Raw genomic sequence first — 17,155 nt, 5'->3', positions numbered from 1 at the left:
CATGATCACATAACTTCTAGGTCATGCTGGAAATATATTGCTCCAGGGACCCTGATGACCCCCCTCCCAAGCCATGAGTTCCCACCTCCTTGGCTGTGCCTGGCAATGTTACTAATCCACTTTCTACAAACACTTGGCGGGCAGTAAAGCACTGACTTGACTTCACAAGGAAGTGGAGGGCAGGAGGGGGAGATGATCATTCTGCTGAAGTGAATTCCATTATGTCAGGGTGACTACTGAAAAGAATCTGTGCTTGGTCAGTCTTTCATTTACCTAGGACTAGAAGATTTTAGAAACAGGAAGATTCATACAGAAGCAGACATTCTTTCAGATACCATTTCCTGATCCACCCATTACAGAGAACACAAGTTTAGTCCAGATTCCTGACACATGTCCTGTATAGCAATCCTATGAGTTATGCAAAATCCTCAGTTGCCTTGTGCACAGTGCCCTAGTTGGATCACAGCTGTGACATACCATGGAGCAGAAGCTTCAGACTTCCTCCATGCATTTTTCTGACCGGGAATGGTCCATGTGGGCACTATCTGGTCTGTTGGAGAAGCCCACAAAAATCTTCCCCATCTTTTCTCAATAAGCATAAACAGTGCACTCTCAAGATCACTGCTGGTCATGGAATCTGGTCAGTATCTTCTTCATGCATGCCGCAGTCATGATTTGAATCAGGCACTGCACATGCAGAAGGTGAGAAAACTTATGACTTCCTCCTGCTCATCCTCACAAACAACCAGGCAGCATTATTTGGACAATTTTCAGTCTTCAAGCTCCACTTAAACAGCATTACAATAATTTAGAAATCAACAATGCATGATGCCATTGGAAATTTAGCAGCCTATGCTATTGTCCCATTGGTTCTCCAGCAAATTCCTTGGTCCATTCCGCACGACTTTAATATTCCATCCCTAGGAGACTATTCTGTTTACTTAATGCCAGATACATTATGACAATGTTATATACTTTAAATATGTTAATAGTATCCCAGAGTACTTAGAATAGAAAGGAATTCAGGTACAACTGTACAAATAAATAATAGATAAACCACTTGCCTGTGTTCAGGATGGACAACGTCTTGCTCTGGGACACTAAGTACGTAAAGGGTGGACATTGTCGTAACACTGTAATGAGACATTTATTCCATAGATGGGTATCCAGCATAATTAATAATCTGAGGCCAGAGCTTGTTCACAGTACTGAAAAACACTTGATAATTTTTCAAAGGTAAGGCATAAAACCCTTAGATTAGTCCAGGTAAATCTATTTTTCACTGCTGTACAGGACCTCTCTAAACAATAGACTCAGAAGGTCTCTGAATTTCCAGCTGTAATTTTTTTAAGTATTTATCTCTTTCCCTTGCAGATATATGTGGGAAAAGGTGTATCTCTGCAAGGGAAGGAACTAGAGACTTTAAAAAAAAACCCCAACTGCTAAACCTATTGTTTCAACACTTCAGTGATATATCAATATTTTAGTACCTTTACTTTAAAAAAGAAAAAGAATTAACTCATGTTCATGGTGGGCAGGAGGAGATGACATAGTTCGACCACAACAGTCCAATCATTGGACAATAGGCTGCAGGTGGGTGGGACAAAGAAGACTGACAGAAACATTACACATGAGAAAAAGGCTGACTTTAAATCGGCTTCCAGAAAAGCATTGGGGCAAGTAGTCTCAAAAGAACTGGGGGGGGGGGGAGACCGGAAGTGAAAACTAAAGGCCCAAAAATGTGTGTGTAAATCAGGGTATAAAACAAAGCAGTATGGGGCCAGAACAGATGGAGGGGGACCCTATATGGAAAAGCCATCCTTGTTTACCAGAGGGATAAGGGAAGAGTCATAGTTCAGTGGTAGTCCTAGTTCAGTGCTTTGTATGCAAAAGGTCCTAAGTTCAATTCTTGGCATGTCCAGTTATAAAAGGACCAAGTGACAAGTGATGGGAAAGATCTCTGCTTGAGACCCTGGAGGGCTACTGCCAGCCAGAATGGAAAATGCTGATCTTGATAGATCACTGGTCCAATAGTGTATAAGGCAGCTACATCACCTAGCTGCACAAGTGATACAGAACCTCTGTTAGCCTGTAGTGGATGACCCTTGGTAGTCCTGGGAAATCTGAAGAAGGACAGGGGAGAGTCCAAGCAATGGACTTCATACTGTCCAGTATCCCAGCCCAGACAGTTCTCCCCACCCCATGCTAGGTATCTGCACTTCAGTTTGTATGCAGAATGAAGAGCAGAGAGCTTGCACCTTCATCATCCTCAAAATCCTTGACCACTACTGGTTCAACTTAACCAATATTTATTGTTAGACTCAAAGAGAGGCACATGAGGTCACATGTCACGTTCAAAACTCCTCGCGCAGGAACAGGATCTGCCCCTAGTGGCCAGATTAGCGCCCTTGTTGTTTGACTTCTCGCATGCGCTGATTCGTCTACACGCGAGAAGAGCAGTTTGAACATGCAGCGGGAGCCATTTTACTGAAATGTCCGCCATTACAAAAACGCATGCCGGTGTAAAACCGAGAGCAAGTGCAGCGGTACGCGACAGTTCCCCAATAATATTCACCAACCAAAGCATAAATCAATGACATGTTACTGGCGAACGTTCGTTGGCACGCTCAGCGGAAAGTTTTTTAAAATGAACGGTGGACGGCGACTCCGCTTGCCGGAGGTCTAGCCGCCGATGGAAGGGGTTGTCCGCACCCAAGCACAACCACGCACCCGGAACTACACAAAGACCCACTACACATAAACCGCCCCTCATGATATCACCTCGAATCATTTCTATTGAACCCCTCTAAGCTAAACAGGAGACTGCGAGCGGCGAACGTTCGTTGGCACGCTCAGCGGAAAGTTTTTTAAAATGAATGGTGGACGGCGACTCTGCTTACCGGAGGTCTAGCCGCCGATGGAAGGGGTTGTCCGCACCCAAGCACAACCACGTACCCGGAACCACACAAAGACCCACTACACATAAACCGCCCCTCATGGTATCACCTCGAATCATATCTATTGAACCCCACTAATCTAAACAGGAGACTGCGAGCGGCGAATGTTCGTTGGCACGCTCAGAGGAAAGTTTTTTAAAATGCTCCCTGTACGTTGACTCCGCTAGTACTGGCCGAAGGTAGACGGGGTTTTAAGCTTTGGGCAAATGTTTGGAACGTGACGGTGTGTGCCACTGTGCTTTTGAAATACTCTTGTGGTGTCCGGGCAGAATTTCCGAAAGTGATCGTGCTTGAAAGCCAGTCGCTGTCTCGTTGCCTCGTTGATCCCCGCTCGCTCGGAGAAAAAAAATGGCGGACAGTTCGCCGGAAGTTTGGAGGAAAGGCTCGGGAGGAGGGACTTTGAAGAACCCGCAACAATGGTAACGCACAAGTCTTTGGCGCTATTGTCGCAGATTGGTTGCAGGACTGTATCGCTATCCGGAGGGTGAATCCACTTTTCTGGATTCCCCTAGAAGCGCTACAACGAAGCGCTTTTTGCGGGTCGGTTGCAGGACTTTTGCAGATTGTCTACGACGTCGTGGGTTATGGCAAATTAGTAGCGTTTCCAATTAGCAACCATTGTGCTACTTTGAAGCCGTGCGAAATGGCCCGCAGAATCCCCTTTTTATCATATTCACTCAAAGAAGTTAATTAGTGTAGGAAATATTTTTAAACAACATGTTTTCCCAAGTCAGGGATATGAATGATAATCCTGCTTTTTTTTTAATTGAGAGAAAATAAATTTGAATTAAAAAAAACTCAAATATCCAATTAAAGTTTTTTTTCTTACCAAAGTGCCATAACAGCAACCAAAGCAATAACAGTTATCTGGAAAATCCTGGTGTTGGACAATGACTGTCTTTTCACTGGAAAGCACACCTAGAAGGAGAGGGAGAAGCAGGGATGAAGGCTCAGAACAGCCACACCTGCTTGGAGAAGTCAGTGCTCATCTCTGACCCATATAAGATATTGTGTCCAAACACACATCCACACTGACATTAAGATATTGCAGTGCAAATAGACAGCCTGGAAGGACAAACAGGCTAGCAACTTTGCATGTGCTGAAACTGCTCTGGCAAAAATGACTGCATTTTCCTGGGATGCATTAGCCTGGATCCAATCTATATGGGATTGTTTTTAAAGAATCCCCAGTATATCCCATGTTTTTTGTAATGTACATCTCAGGAGCCCAGAAACATGTACCTGGTTCTTTATTTTATACTCTTAACATCCCTGTGGAGAAAGAGTGACACACTACAAGTCACCCAATGAGCTAGATGGCTGTGGGGGATTTGAACATAGGTCTCCCAAGTCCTCGATCAACACGACCACACAAGTGCATGTACAGAATGCACTCTGTACAGATGCATGTACAGAACTCGCACTCCTCCCATCTTTACAATGTTCCTATCTTACATGGGATTGATGGGCTTTATTTATTTATCTATTCATTCATTCATTTATTTCTTGCTGCTATTGGGGAACCATCTCTTGGCAGGTTATATAATAATAATATTTTTAAAAACCCACATAAAAGTTAGAATCCACAATCTGCCCATCCACCCCCATTATAAAGCATGGCAGTGGAAAAATAAAACCCCAACCTCCTTTCCAATATTTGCAGCACTCCCTCCAGGTGCCTCAGGGGGGGGGAGTCCAGGGGTGCCATCAAATGAATCAGTAGATGTTTAATCTGAAGGGGTCCCCTCAGATCTTCCACACCCTGGCCTCAACTAAAGACTTGGAAGAAGAGGTCCATATTGCAGTCCCTCCTCTTCCAGGAGCTCATTCCACCAGGTCAGGGCCCGGACCGAAAAGGCCCTGGCCAAGGCCAAGGCCAAGGCCAGGCAAACCTCCTGAGGGCCAGGCACTACCAACAAATTAGTATCCCCAGAGTGCAAGGCCCTTCGGAGGGCACAAGGCAATAGGTGGTCCCTCAGGTATGTGGGTCCCAGACCATGAAGGGCCTTAAAGGTCAAAAACAGAACCTTGAACCTGATCCATTGCTCTGTTTTCTTTGGGTTTTGCTTTCACCTGCAGCATGTGCCTAAAAATCTAATTCCTTAAACTGAGTTGTTTGTCTAGCATGGGACACCTTTCTTGCTCCAGGTTTCTGAATCTTATGTAATGAGTTTTATTTGTAGTGAAGGATGACATGTGATACAGGGCTAGTTTAATGGGTAGAACTTCATGCCCAGGTGAAAGGTACATCTATAGCATGTAATATTCAATGAACCTTCCAGTTTAAGATACTGATTATGACAAAGGAAATACTTCTGTCAGAAATACTATGATCTTTCTAAGACTCTAATTTTGTAATTTTGCTCACCTTGTCAGGTTTTGTGGGAACTGATTTTTGTGATGGTAACCAAGAAGCAGCTTGGTCAAATTTCCTGAAACACAAAAATATTTCTCACTTTCCTAATTCATCATAAGGTAAAGGTAAAGTTATCCCCTGTGCAAGCACTGGGTCATATCTGACCCTTGGGGTGACGCCCTCCAGCGTTTTCTTGGCAGACTCAATATGGGTGGTTTGCTAGTGCCTTCAGTCATTACCGTTTACCCCCCAGCAAGCTGGGTACTCACTTTACCGACCTCGGAAGGATGGAAGACTGAGTCACCCTTGAGCTGGCTGCTGGGGTTGAACTCCCAGCCTCATGGGCAGAGCTTTCAGACTGCATGTCTGCTGCCTTACCACTCTGCGCCACAAGAGGCTCTAATTCATCATAGCATGTAATAAAAAGTGTGTGGGGTATCTTTAGAAGAATTGGGAAGAAAAACAGTGAAGGCAGTGAAGTAAATGCATTAATCATATAAAAATTAATTGAAACATTAATTGTAATAATAGGAATAATAGAAACTCCAGATTCTGTCACTGAATTTGGAATGCACCCTGGAAGCCCATTCTGTTCACTTGGAAAGACTGAAGACCACTTTGTCTGTGCACTGAGCCTCCAGAAATTATTGATATCTCGGTGCCATTTTGATCACATACTTATTTAAATAATTTTGAATTCCTCACACCATAACATTTGCTGCTGTAAATAATACCAGTGATAATACTAAGCCCACATTAAAATGTGCCAGTAAAAATCAGAAATGGCTTTCAGAATAATTCTGTGTTCCCTGTGGCATTCAGAATGGTGTCCAATAATTCGTGCCAGAGGAGAAATGTGAGTACCTCATTGAATTCTTTTCACTCATTGTTGACTTTAAGCTGTTTATCCGTTTCTGTCTGGCAAGTTTTTCATTCCATGCTTCCAACTCTTTGATTCTAACTTCAAAATTGTTCGTTAATTTGCAGAGCTGCTTAACTGCACCCACATTCTCCATAAAAATCTGGTCCTGCAAAACAATACAGATCATTCCATCCATAAATAAGTTGTAAAAATAGCAACTTTGGGCTACACAAGGACTTGTGAGAATCCCAGGGGGATCTTTATTTTATTGCTTAAGCAGCAAAACCTCTCACTTCTCCAGTCCTACTATATCATACCACAGGTTGATCTGTAGACCATCCTCAATTTCAGAAGTGGTTTGTCAGGCCACTCTAGACCGAGTCCAAACTTCTAATGCAGATCATTCTCTACCACCACCGGCATACAAGGATTTCAGCCCATACAAATTGTGTAAGGGAAAAGGATGATTTTAATTCTGAAATGACAGATCATTTCAGAAGGAGACTTAGGGGTCAGGGAGCAATCTTGTGATGTCATAGTTGGTACTCAAAGGTACCCATGATGCTCTAGGAATCTGCTGGTCTCTCTGGCTTTTAACCATAAATGTGTGCCAATTTGTAGAGCATTGTGATGTCATTTATGGGTACATGCAGCTTTGTTAGAATATTATTGTGTGAGGTCAATCCCTGCTCAATGGAATTGCCAGATTCTCTGGCAGAGGCAGGGTCCCCCACTGCCAGGCCCTGCCCTCCAGTCACCAATCAGCTGGTTGGTGGGGAACTTACCAGTAAAAAGAGGAAGTCCCAGGCCACGTTGCCAGCATGGCACTGGGAAGCACTCACACTAGTAATTACTGGGATATGCTCTGGTATTTGGGGGAAAACTGAAGCTGTTTTTACCATAGAATTTTTGCCCACATACCAGATTGCCACAGCACCATCACAAGATGATGACATTCCTTTCTGTGCAATGCTGCTGACATGGACTGGGCCTTCTTCTTTCTCCTCATAAGTCCCTCCTCCATCCCTGCTAGTTTCCAGAAAGGACCTGGCAACCTTACAGCCCAGACCTCTTGCTCCTGCTGAAGTGAAGAGGCCCTGCAGGACCTAAAGCTTGGGAAGTGAAAAAATTGTTCACCACACCCCAGGAGGATAGCACCCATAGCTGGTAGCCTAAGGGATCATTATCCCTGAACTCCCAGGCATCAATAATGGGTGTCCATACCTCCCCAACCAAGCTTAGTGTCACATTCTAGTCGAACACCACAAGCAAACTTTCAGTTGAAGAAATCTCTTTATTAAGAGGTTAACGAAACAGGCACCTGAAGACTCTTGCCAAAATGAAGGATAGCAAAACTTGCCCAAATTTAATATGCTCCCACTACCCCTCCTTCAACAAATCTTTGCACCTAAACTCAGGTGTGTTCCCATGCAACAAGCCTACAAAAACAAAAGGGAGTAAAGCACTGTCTGCTACCCAAGGTAAGGAGATAGCAAAAGAGGCCACAAAGAGATTTATGGAATTCAACTCCCAGCCTCCCTGGAGTCACAAAGTTAGAATAATATCAAGCAAAGCTAGCACAAGTAATCACTAAGCTAGAGGAAAATGACATGACACAATTCAGATCAAAGCATCAACGTGGCATAGACAGGTTACAGATTCAGAACACAACAGCATCATGACATGAACATGTGACACCATTCATGCCACTGAGGCCTCTTCACACAGCATTGTTGTTCAAACCCTTTCAGAGGCATGGGGAAGTTACTGCACAGATCTTTGGATTCTTGGTCTATATTTCCTCACTTCCACCCTGAGGTTGTCTGTATATGACACAAACAGAAGTTAATTCAAAATAAATAGCTGGTGATTTTGGACCACCTCAGTTCCATCCTGAACTGCTGGATCTTTTGTTTAAATAATCCATCTACGGTAAACTGGCAGGGAGCCCTTTACACAAAAGACACAGCAACCATCTAGGCAATAGCATTCACCACACACAGTAAAACATGTTTTGAATCAATGTTGAGCCTCCACACTAAATATATCATGGCAGACATAAGAGGTTTTTCAGTGTTTGCCTCTACAAACTGTTTCTCAACATCAGATCCAGAATCCCCCATCACACTATGAGTTCCGTGCATATCAGATGGTGAAAACAAGCTCAGCTGAAGCATTTAAATTTTAATTCCAACACATCTTTTAAAGGGAGGAGAGACAGATGGAAGAGCTGTCCCTTATGCTATTTCTGCAATGGAAGTCAGAGAAGGATTTCATCACAGTGGAATAAATGGCACCATATAGACAGCACCAACCCCAGGCCTTCCCACAGACCTCCTCTGATCTTTCCGTTGGTTTCTTATTGATGACATAGATCAGTTCATCCACCTGAAAGAGGACTGAAATATGCAAACTGAGAGAATATGGGCTTTATTTAAGCACACAGAAAAGCAGTCCTAATTATGTCAGATCAGGCACAAAAGCCAGCATTTCAGTGCACTGCAAGACAACGCAGTTAAGTGGTAAGAAATGTTTTGCCTCTGGAGAGGTGACATGTAAATATATACATTGCTAAATGTGTCACTGGCCCAAACTGTAGGATTCGTCTTTAAGAGGTACTATTGGTGAAGTACAGGATAAATCTGCTTGGGTTGTGTTCAGATGTCATGGTAGATGGTGATTTGATCAAACCTTATTTAGTCATGATGTCCAAATATACAATACTATAGGAATTACTGGCTGGCATGAATTCAGCAGCTTTCAAAGTTTAGTCACAAATGATTATATCATTATCACCCCAAACCGAAATATATTACTCATGGAATACAAAAAGAAGAAGAGTTGGTTTTTATACCCCACTTTTCATGACCTGAAGGAGTCTCAAAGCAGTTTACAATTGCCTTCTCTTCCTCTCCGTACAACAGACACCCAGTGAGGTAGGTGAGGCTGAGAGAGACCTGGGGCCATTCCGCACCGGGATCCATGTAGCAAATTGTTTGCTGAACGAAAATTTGCCATTTTAAATAGTGGAATTCGTCGTTATGCATACCTGCCTTTGTAGTGGTATCCAGTTGCGTTTCTATAGTTTCCCACAGGGTTCCAGTCTCGGCAAAAATCGCTAGAAAGGAAGCGCTATTGCTGAGCTGTGTCCCGCCCCTGGCCGTCAAGCAGCCAATGGGTGGCCGTTAGCATGCTCCCAAACAGCCCCTTTCCCTTTAAGGAAGGTTTAAAAAACACACACACACACACACACGTTGCAACGAATATGCGTTGATTCGTTGCAACGGAGAGACCCATCCAGCTAGCAGGTGATGTTTGAGCTGCCGTTTCATCGTTGTCACGCTCCCCCCGAGTGAACCCCCCCCTCACGGGCGCGATTTTCGGCCGAAAACAGTGTGAAAAATAAAGTGAAAATAAACCAGCAAATGGGCCTCTATGATGCTTGTGCTTGGTGACTTTAAACAGAGGGACTGCAGCCGGGGAAGCCTCACTGGGTAAACGAAGGCTTTCTGGTGCGTTGATCTCCACTTGCTCGGAGGGAAAAAAATGGCGATCGCTTTGCCAGAAGATCAGAGGAGAGAGCCAGGGGGAGGGACTTTGCAGAAACCGCAACAATGGTAACGCACAGAACTTTCCCGCTAGTGTTGCAGATTGGTTGCAGGAGTGTAGCGCTTTCCAGAGGGTGAATCCACTTTTTGGGATTTCCCTGAAAGCGCTACAACGAAGTGCTTTTTGCGGATCGGTTTCAGGAGTGTTGCAGATTGTCAACGACGTTGTGCATAACGGCAAAACTGTAGCGATTTAAATTAGTAACCATTGTGCTATTTTGGACGAATGCGGAATGGCCCCTGATATTACTGCTCGGTCAGAACAGCTTTATCTGTATTGTGACGAGCCTAATGTCACCCAGCGGGCTGCATGTGGAGGAATGGGGAATCAGACCAGGCTCACCAGATTAAACACTGCTGCTCTTAACCACTATATCATGCTGACTATAGCTGGTACCCAGTCCTTTCTCGATATCACTCTAACCTCAATGGCTTGTTTCCACAATTGCCCAAAATCTCTAGAGCAGCAAGTGCTCTAGAGTTGCAACTGCGCAACTGCCCAGCTACCATCCATACTGAAGCCAAAGTCAGAAAAGATAACCACTGGCAGGCCAGGGTGACGGCTGTGTCTCCCTTTCCCATCCCAGGCAGCCATTCAGGATGTGTGTGTAGAGCTGATGCTCTGCTGGTGGAATCCAGAGGACACTGCAATCTGCAGGCTCAGGTAGTAAGCTTGTTTGCTAGCTACAGTTTGTATTAATAGGGATTTTTGTGATGTCTGAATAAACTGCAGCTTGTTGAAGAGCAGCTACCAGTCCACAGACAGAAGAAGAAGAAGAAGAAGAAGAAGAAGAAGAAGAAGAAGAAGAAGAAGAAGAAGAAGAAGAAGAAGAAGAAGAAGAAGAAGAAGAAGAAGAAGACTGTAAGTGGCTTGTAGTTGCCTTCCCTTTCCTCTTCCCACAACAGACACCCTATAAGGGAGGTGAGGCTGAGAGAGCCCTGATATCACTGCTTGGTCAGAACAGCTTTATAAGTGCTCTGGTGAGCTCAAGGTCACCCAGCTGGCTGCATGTGGAGGAGCAGGGTATCAAACCCAGCTCACCAGATTAGAAGCCACCACTCTTAACCACTAGACTAAGCTACACCATGTAAATCATTTTTATCATGACACCTGTGCCCAAGCCTTAGATACAGGTGACATATGAACTGACATTTTCCCCAGGAATCTTAGTGTTGCCAACCAAGTGTTAACAAGAGTATTTTGAGTCCAGAGAACATAGTCACATACTTTTAGTATAGAGATGGGCAAATTCCTAGAATGCTGTGATGCCACTTCCATGTACAAATAAGAAGTAACATCATGATGTCACAACAACATCCTATGTCATCCCCAAGCTCCTTCTGGAGTGAAGAGCTCTGCCAGTGCATTGAGTTTGTCCACCATCTGGGCCAAATGGCAAACCTGATCAGGATTCTAATTCTGTTTTTAGATGTTTAGGTTGTATAAACAGGCTGATACCTTGTTCAAGATGCTCTGTCACTCATTTGCTCTTCATTCTGCTTCACTAGTCACAAGAAATATGTATTTTTCCCTTTTATTTCTGCATGGTTGGGCATGAGCATATGAAAAGGCCCCATACCATCATACTTTTTATTATGGTGGAATTTATAAAACAGCTTTCCCACACAACTGCAAAACATGAATGCTCCCATTTAGACTTCACATAATATCGTTATTGTTTCACATGTTGCTACGCTGCCGCAGTATGTTTAAGCAGCACAGAATGTCATTGTCAATGACAGAGATTTTCTTTTTGATCTGATGATGCCCATAACGTGCTGCTGCAAAGGTTATGCAGCATAAACAAAACCTAGACAGTGTGACAAGACCACACATTTAACCAACACTAGATGGTCTACAATTTGTTTATGGAAGAGTATTTTATGTGAAAGGCACTCATTTGTTTGAAGCCATGGAACTGATTTTACAGCCTCTTGGCCCATGTAGAAGTGATACAAATCTGTGGACTCTTCCAATTCGGCTTGCCCAACTCCTAAAAAACATATAATTTGTTTGAAAAGAGGAACGCAGGACCACCTAAATCCTCAAGGATCCTGTTCAAATCCTTTAGATATGGTGAAAACTGACATTAGCATCTAATTTTTTAAAAAACAAATAGGCAGAAAACTTTAGTAAATTGTATCTAAACTGGCAGAAACAGGATTTTCCTATCTCCCCTATGCTTGAGTCCCCATATTCCATAAAACCTAGGAGATTAATAAAAACATTTGCTTATCTTGAAAAGCAATGGCCTTTGACCTTCTTCAATAAGCATTAGGCCTAATATTTAATTAAAATTCACCACAGACATAGATGTAATCAGCAGGAAGTCTAATACTTCATGCCAAAAACACAGACTCAAAAACCTGGTTCACAAACATAGGGTAAAGCGGTGGCTGGGATGAAGTGGCAGAGACTGGCACCAGACTGCAGGTGGCATGACTACCTGGTCTGCCACTTCAGTGAAGCAGAACTTTGAGGTCCTCACCATTCCCCACTGCCTCTGCTCACCACCATGCAGCTAGGTGGAAATGCCAGGTGAAATGGGAGTGTGAACGATACCTGACGTCATGACTTCACTTCCAGCACAACCTCTAAGTTATATCACCACATAAAGAGCCACTCTACTATTCATCCCAAATGCTAGAATGCCCCAGCAATAGGTGAATGTTACAGTGTCCTCCATATGTTCAAAGCCAGAAGTGACATCATTGCAAGTGGCCCCTCATGTTGGGCTGGCAACCCTAGGTCAGGTGGAATATCATAGGACACTTAGGAACATTCTCCTATCTTAAACCCCCCTGCCAACAGAAAAACGTTGGTCTCTAATCTAGAGAATAGGGTTTGATTTCCCACTCTTCAACATGCAAGCCAATTACAGTTCTCAGAGCTCTCTCAGTCTCACCTACCTTACAATGTGTCTGTTGTGGGGAAAGGAAGGATAGGTCATTGTTAGCCACTGAGACTCCTTTACCCATTATGCACAGTGGCCGCCATGCCGTTGGGACAGGGCAGGATGCCCTGCTGTTTCCCGTGTACACCCAGGTGTGGGGCTCCCCCGGCATATGCAGATGCCCTGGTGTAGTGCACACACACACACTTTGCACCGGGGCAGAAAGCCCCGGTAGTGGCAGTGGCCGGGGGGCGGAGGGCCAAGCCCCCACCGCACACTGGCAGAGAGCAGCATGCTAACATTCCACCACGACGGGGGCAGGGGAATGCCCTGACCGGCTTCGCAACTCTGCAGAGCTCGCAGGGGCATGGGTATCCCTACAGGGACACCATCGGTTGGGGTGGGGCTGGGCCAAAAGGCACAATGCCAGCCCATCCCAGCCCTCGACGGCACCCATGGTATCTCAGGGACCATGGAAGATCACGCGTTCCCATAACACAAATCTTTTGTGGGCCTGGGCCGGGCCATGCCCGTGCTGGTGGCTGCGTCATGCGTAATCAGGGATTTTCCCGATGCCCTGATGCCGCCAGCACAGGCATTTCAGCCTGTGCATAATGTGCCCTTCAATAGTAAAAGGAAGGGCCCAAAAAAACAGCTCCTCTGTTGGCAGAACAGAAAAAAAGAATGAATATTCAAAGCTAGAATCTATAACACCTGCATCCTGAATTAGTTCAGTCCACCTCAGTGCCACTGGCAGTTCTTTTCCATCTCTGAACAAGGCCACAGAACTCATCCAAATGCAGATTCCTCAATCTTTGCTCATCTTGTTTGGATTTGTTTTTTTTTCCTATTCTTACCCATTGTTCTATGAAGACCCAATAGAAAGACCAAAATTTCTTAAATGAAAGATTTCTTTCTTAAATGAAAATACTGAAAACAGTACTTGTATTCAATCATGAACTTTGGTTTGAAGACACATATATTTTTTTAAAAAACTCTTTTCTGCAGTACTATAGAGTACCTTGTCAACCATGAGGAAATTATCAACCTTCTCTCCATTTTCACATACAAAGTCTCCAGCGTCTCGAATGGCTCTTGGCAAAAGTTTTTGAACTTCCTGGGCTATCACTCCTGCTTATGAAAAGAACAACCATGTTATCAAAAACAGCCCCAATGCCACAGACTACAATCAATACAGACTCTATCTCAAGTTGTACAAATTTATTTCTCTCCAGAGCCATGTCCAGGCAAAGCTGGCTGAAACTCAATCCCTCCAAGATGCAGGTCCTGTAATTTGTTAAGAAAGCAACAGGCCTGGGAGTGCATTTACCCACCTGGATGGATTGCAACTGAAGACCTTGTATTCAGCCAAGAATTTGGAGGTGATTCTGGATGCTGCTTTGTTAATGGAGGCTCAGGTCACCAGAGTAGCCCAACTGACATTTTTCCACCTTTGCCTAGCATGACTACCTACCTCAGGAACACCTCGTCACAGTGATCCACACAACGGTCATCTCCAGACTTGATTTCTGTAATTCGCTCTATGCTGGCCTTCCCTTGTCCTTGACATGGAAACTCCAGTAGATGCAAAATGCAGCTGCTAGGGTTCTCACTAGAACACCATAGGGAGCCCATATCCAGCCAGTTCTGAGGCAGCTGCATTGGTTACCAGTTGAATACCGGATCAAGTTCAAAGTTTTGGTTTTGGGCCCAGTGTATTTGAGGGAAAGTCTACCCCCCTATGCCCCCTGCAGAGCCTTGCACTCTGCAGGTACAAACAGGTTGGAGACCCCAGGCCCTAGTGAGGTTTGCCTGGCCTTGAACAAGCTCCTGGAAGAACTGAGGGCCCTGACGGGGCTACTTCAGTTCCATGGTTTCTGAAAGATGAAGCTCTTCCACCAGGCGTTTGGTTGAGGCTAGGTTGAGGAAGATCTGGCCCCTCCTCCAGTGCCCTGTACCTGGGTACATATAGCAGGTAATTGGCGGCTTGGTAGGGTGAGGGGGATTTTAATAGAATGTTTTATTGTACTGCTGTATTTCAATGAATGTTGTTAGCCATGAGCCACCTGGCTAGAAGTAGCAGCCTAGAAACTGAATTAATAAATAAAATAAATGAAGGAGCCTTGGCAACATGCTGCTGGTGGGACTCCATCTCCACTATGACCACACATCACAGCTCCAATTTCCATTGCTGTTCACTCTAGGAGTTGGTGTTCACAGTGGCCATCCCTGCCCCAACAATGCCAGCAGCTGCCTCAGAGGAGCAAAAGGGAGTTTGATACTTCCTTGTCTCTTGATGATACACATTTTCCCCATGGGTAAAGGGACCAGATCTCCTGGCTGCCTTAGCTGGGGATGGGTGTGGACAGCACAGAAATAAAGCAGCTAGAATTTGCCCCTCTTATCTTCATCCAGGGTGCTAGTGGGCCCTTGACAACTGACCATGTATCAAGCCAAGCCTGTTCTTCACCAGTGTAAATTATTTTAATCAACACATAATGTCTGTTCATGAACTTAGAGTGAGTTCCTCCCTTCCTTTGCCCACCCTGCATCTTACAATGTATATTTAAAAAGCAAGGTGACATCAGGGTATTGTTATAGAACAAGTGGCCAAGGTGTTTACGGGGACTTTCTGCCTGAGTAACTAGATGAGTTGACGGGATACCTGTTTCATGGGTCTGATTAATTCCCATAACAGCTGCAAACTCAGGCTTGTAGTCATATTCAACCAGCCTCATCTGTGCTATTCTTCTCAGCTGCTGATGTGTATCAACCTAATTCACCAAAGACAAGGAACTGCATATTAAAATATTCAATACATTCAAGTCTTGTCAAGGCACAGACTTTTGATACTTGGCATGGCTGAAGTTATCTTTCTTTCTCATTAACTTTTTTCATATTAACACAAATTCTTTCTTGGATTTGGGAGTGAAGGCAAAATCTTTGAGCAGAAAGTCCACCATCACCACTCATCTTAGATTAATTGTGGTGGATGAGCCCTGTGTTCTGCCCTTTGTGGGCAAATGGGCTATCCACTTTTTAAAATATGGTAAATCTATACCTTTATTGATTGATAAATATATCCATCCTCAGACAGATCATTATGTTATTATCCTTATAACAGCTCTATAAGGTAGGCTACTATCATCATCACATTGTGCTGCTGAAGATGCCAAACCAGAGGTGAAATGTGAACCAGATAGCTTCAGGGTTATAGTGCATTCTCTTAGTTACAACTCTGTGGCAGCTCCTAGTTGGGTGTAAAGACAAAAACTGCCTCTGAAAGCTACAGTCTGGAGTAAAAGGGACAGCTTAATCATATCCCTTCTACATGCCTTTCCTCTCAAGACCCCAGGGGCACAATCTGGTAGGGCTTTTTGCTCAAGACTGTGCCTCTCTGGATTTGCTTTTTAAAATGGGTTGGTGAAAAGAGACACGGAAAGGGCCAGGCCAGCAGGGTAGAGTGCAATAGGAAAGGCACCAGAGAAGCCATTTTCTCCAGGAGAACTGGTCTCTGTAGTCTGGAGATCAGTTGCCATTCCCGGAGAACTTCAAGGCCCACTTGGAGGATAGCACACTGCCGTCTTGATTCTGAACTACATGCTTCTACCTATTTTCATCTTCTCTGTTTCTTGGCTGATCTCGGTCTCACACGCTTTCTCCTCTTGACCATTGACTCATCAACCTTAATCTTATTCTTCAAGAACAATCCAGTAGGCATTCTTCAAATAAAACAAGTATTTGGAGCCTTTCTCATAAATCTACATCACTGCACTTATTTTATTCATTTACAAGAATTGTATGTTTATTTTAAGCCCAATAATACATTTATGTAATCTTCCACCTACATCCCTTACTAGTGTCGCCAGCTTGTAACATTCCTCACCATCAAGTCACAGCTCCCTTGTTGGGGGTTTCAAGGCAAGAGGCATTCAGAGGGGGTTTGTCACTGCCTGCCTCTGTAACCCTGGACTCTTGGGTGGTCTAATCAAGCCTGAACCGACTTAACTTCTGGTTAAGATCTGGGGAGATCAGGCTAGCTTGGGCTATCTAAAACTTTCCCTCCCTCGCAACGTTACAACTTTTTCACCATCCTGCCTCAAGATATGTGTGTCTTTCTCACAATGTTCATTTGCCTATGTGGAGCTGCGGTGCAGATTTAATACACCCTTATTGCTCAGTTGCACTCACCTCTTGAATGTTCTGTTTGGCTCTACAGTCAGATGGATGCATGACTGTCCCCATCACTTTCATGTTTCCACAGACAACCAGGGCTTCATCCGGCGCATCTGTATTAATTCCTACTCGACCATGACAAACAACAGAGTCTGGAACAGGTCCTCGCTGCCAGAGCGTATCACTGTCAGTCTCAAATTGTGCAGGGTTTGAGGCCTGAAAACGTTTTGAATTAGAAGTGTGCAAATGGAAAGATGGGAGACAGAGACAGGGCAAACATATCTTTCCTGGTAAATGCATAT

General features: G+C 44.3%; 1 protein-coding gene across 6 annotated transcripts in view; it reads right to left on the bottom strand.

Moving 5' to 3' along the window:
- Positions 1-17,155, bottom strand: part of MYRFL (myelin regulatory factor like) — a 512,195-nt gene that overhangs the window by 454,590 nt on the left and 40,450 nt on the right. For 4 of the 6 annotated variants that reach the window (XM_077338811.1, XM_077338813.1, XM_077338812.1 and 1 more), the window contains exons 11-17: positions 16,869-17,069; positions 15,343-15,451; positions 13,699-13,811; positions 6,178-6,341; positions 5,326-5,389; positions 3,787-3,875; positions 1,065-1,133 (exon numbers count right to left, since the gene is read on the bottom strand). In XM_077338811.1, coding sequence (XP_077194926.1) covers positions 1,065-1,133; positions 3,787-3,875; positions 5,326-5,389; positions 6,178-6,341; positions 13,699-13,811; positions 15,343-15,451; positions 16,869-17,069 — 809 coding nt within the window. The remainder of the gene's footprint in view (positions 1-1,064; positions 1,134-3,786; positions 3,876-5,325; positions 5,390-6,177; positions 6,342-13,698; positions 13,812-15,342; positions 15,452-16,868; positions 17,070-17,155) is intronic. The other 2 variants (XM_077338809.1, XM_077338810.1) reach the window with 2 other exon arrangements.

The sequence above is a fragment of the Paroedura picta genome, chromosome 5 (genome assembly GCF_049243985.1).
Source record: "Paroedura picta isolate Pp20150507F chromosome 5, Ppicta_v3.0, whole genome shotgun sequence".
NCBI lineage: Eukaryota > Metazoa > Chordata > Lepidosauria > Squamata > Gekkonidae > Paroedura > Paroedura picta.
Note: the sequence above shows the minus strand (reverse complement) of the source record. Positions and strands in the feature narration are given on the sequence as shown.